Source organism: Austrofundulus limnaeus, unplaced genomic scaffold, assembly GCF_001266775.1.
Source record: "Austrofundulus limnaeus strain Quisiro unplaced genomic scaffold, Austrofundulus_limnaeus-1.0 Scaffold52, whole genome shotgun sequence".
NCBI classification, from domain to species: Eukaryota; Metazoa; Chordata; class Actinopteri; order Cyprinodontiformes; family Rivulidae; genus Austrofundulus; species Austrofundulus limnaeus.
Window position 1 is genome coordinate 738468 of NW_013952454.1, and position 1804 is coordinate 740271.

A 1804-nucleotide genomic window follows, 5' to 3' on the forward strand; every position below is an offset into this window, starting at 1 on the left:
CAAAATTAACTTAGTAGCAAAACATGAACTAAGAGACCCGCCATATGAGCTTGATTGATTTCTGACAAGAATAATATTAAAAACACATCTACACAAATGACAAAAAGCCTAACACAACCGCTTTAAACTTTCAGTTTTTATATCATCATCATCATTATACCACACAGCCAACAGCCATTTACTGAGTTATGAGATATTTTTGCTAACAATCAGACTAAACTCAGTTCACACCTTTAGTTTGTGGTTTTGGAACATGATGATGTCACCACATCTGGTCAGGTGAAGGAAAACGTTATATTTGTGTGTTTACCATAAAGTAGGAATAAAAAAAACACATTATAGTGTGTTTTTAGAGAAATATATGACTATTTTATGCTGCAACACGGTACTGCTGATTTATTTCTTTTTACAAATGATGCAAGTTTTACTTTTTTTTTTCACCAAAATCAGGCCGGAAATGTATCTGTCCCAGGAGTGACAAGTCGAGGTGAGCTGATTTAAAATCACTAAAATAAATCTCTTCTTCAAATCACTTTCTTGAAGCTTATATTAAATGTGCAGCTTCTAATTATCATGACTGAGTCTGTTCTTTTTGCTCAGATCCAGAGGTCCTGATGTTCAACCAGGGGTCCAGAGAGGTAAATATAGACTTGTTCTTTTATATATCTTTAACTTGAAACATTAACATGCTAATACGAGTAGCTGGTTTATAAGCAATAATCCTGAACACTCTTGGCAGCTTAACAAAAACTGGCAGGGATCTGAGGATCATCTGAAAAAYCCAGCCTTCACTCACTGACTCCTCCCATTAGATGGCAGCAAACACCGGTGTGACGGCCGAGGACGAGCTTTTCTTTCTTAAAATTCATTATGTTTCTCATCTTTTCTTCTTCCTTTTTTATGTTTTTATCACCAGCAATTGTCACCAGATAAACTTTATATAGCATCAAGTGTGATTACTTTGTATTTTTGTGCCTTTTAAGAAAAAACCTGCTAGACAATAAAGCAGATTTTAGAAAACACGACTTGTTTGAATTATTATTATTATTATTTTACCTGATCAAATTATTTGTGTTTATTTAACCACAGAGTCCGTGTCGTGCTGAGCTCGTGCTCCTGCTGACTCGGCAGATGATCCACATCCAGTAGTGAGAGGCAGCAGGGAGTGTGGGCTCACCGATGTGCTGCATTATGCAGCCTCTCTTTAAAACTCCGCTGTAGACCTCCCTGTTTTATGTTCTGTGATGCGAGACATTTCGTTGAAATGAAAAAAGATTAAAGCTGCGTGTGTCGGAGCTACTCTCGCTCCCTGAACAGACTGCACTGCACTGCAACAAAGATTAGATGAAAAACTGGTGCATTWTCAGCGCACAGACTCGTGTTTCTGCTTTAAAATGGGAGCTTAGTTGTAAATCCTCTGAATATTTTTCCAACTTAATGTGAAACACGGATTATGTATCATGTCTATTTTATGATCAGATAAAATAGATCCTTAACTTTCCAATGTAGAAGCACAGCCAGTGTGGTTTATCAGTGTTGGGTTTGCACCAGACTGAACCACAGATGTAATGTTTGGTACTGACCAGCAGAGGGCGCCCGGTCTGAGCTGCTGAAGGCTCACTAAGCACTTCTTCCTGCTGCACTGTCCACTTTTCTTCATCCTCAGCCAGCCTTTAACTGCAGCCCAGCAGTTTTGCTCAGTTTCCAGCAGACAGAAGTCGCCGGCATCCCTGCAGTGCAGCCATGGCCACCACAGGTTTGCATCTTTCCTTTATGTTAAGAAAATCCTTTCATGTACGACAGT

The 1804-nt window shown here is 39.0% G+C and overlaps 1 protein-coding gene across 4 annotated transcripts in view; it reads left to right on the forward strand.

Moving 5' to 3' along the window:
- The window catches only part of LOC106517715 (FXYD domain-containing ion transport regulator 6), a 14903-nt gene extending 13881 nt beyond the window's left edge, over positions 1-1022 (forward strand). For all 4 annotated transcript variants that reach the window (XM_014008702.1, XM_014008703.1, XM_014008705.1 and 1 more), the window contains 3 exons: positions 451-487; positions 601-638; positions 740-1022. In XM_014008702.1, the coding sequence (XP_013864156.1) occupies positions 451-487; positions 601-638; positions 740-744 (80 nt within the window). In that variant the 3' untranslated portion in view covers positions 745-1022. The remainder of the gene's footprint in view (positions 1-450; positions 488-600; positions 639-739) is intronic.
- Positions 1023-1804: the final 782 nt, after the last annotated feature.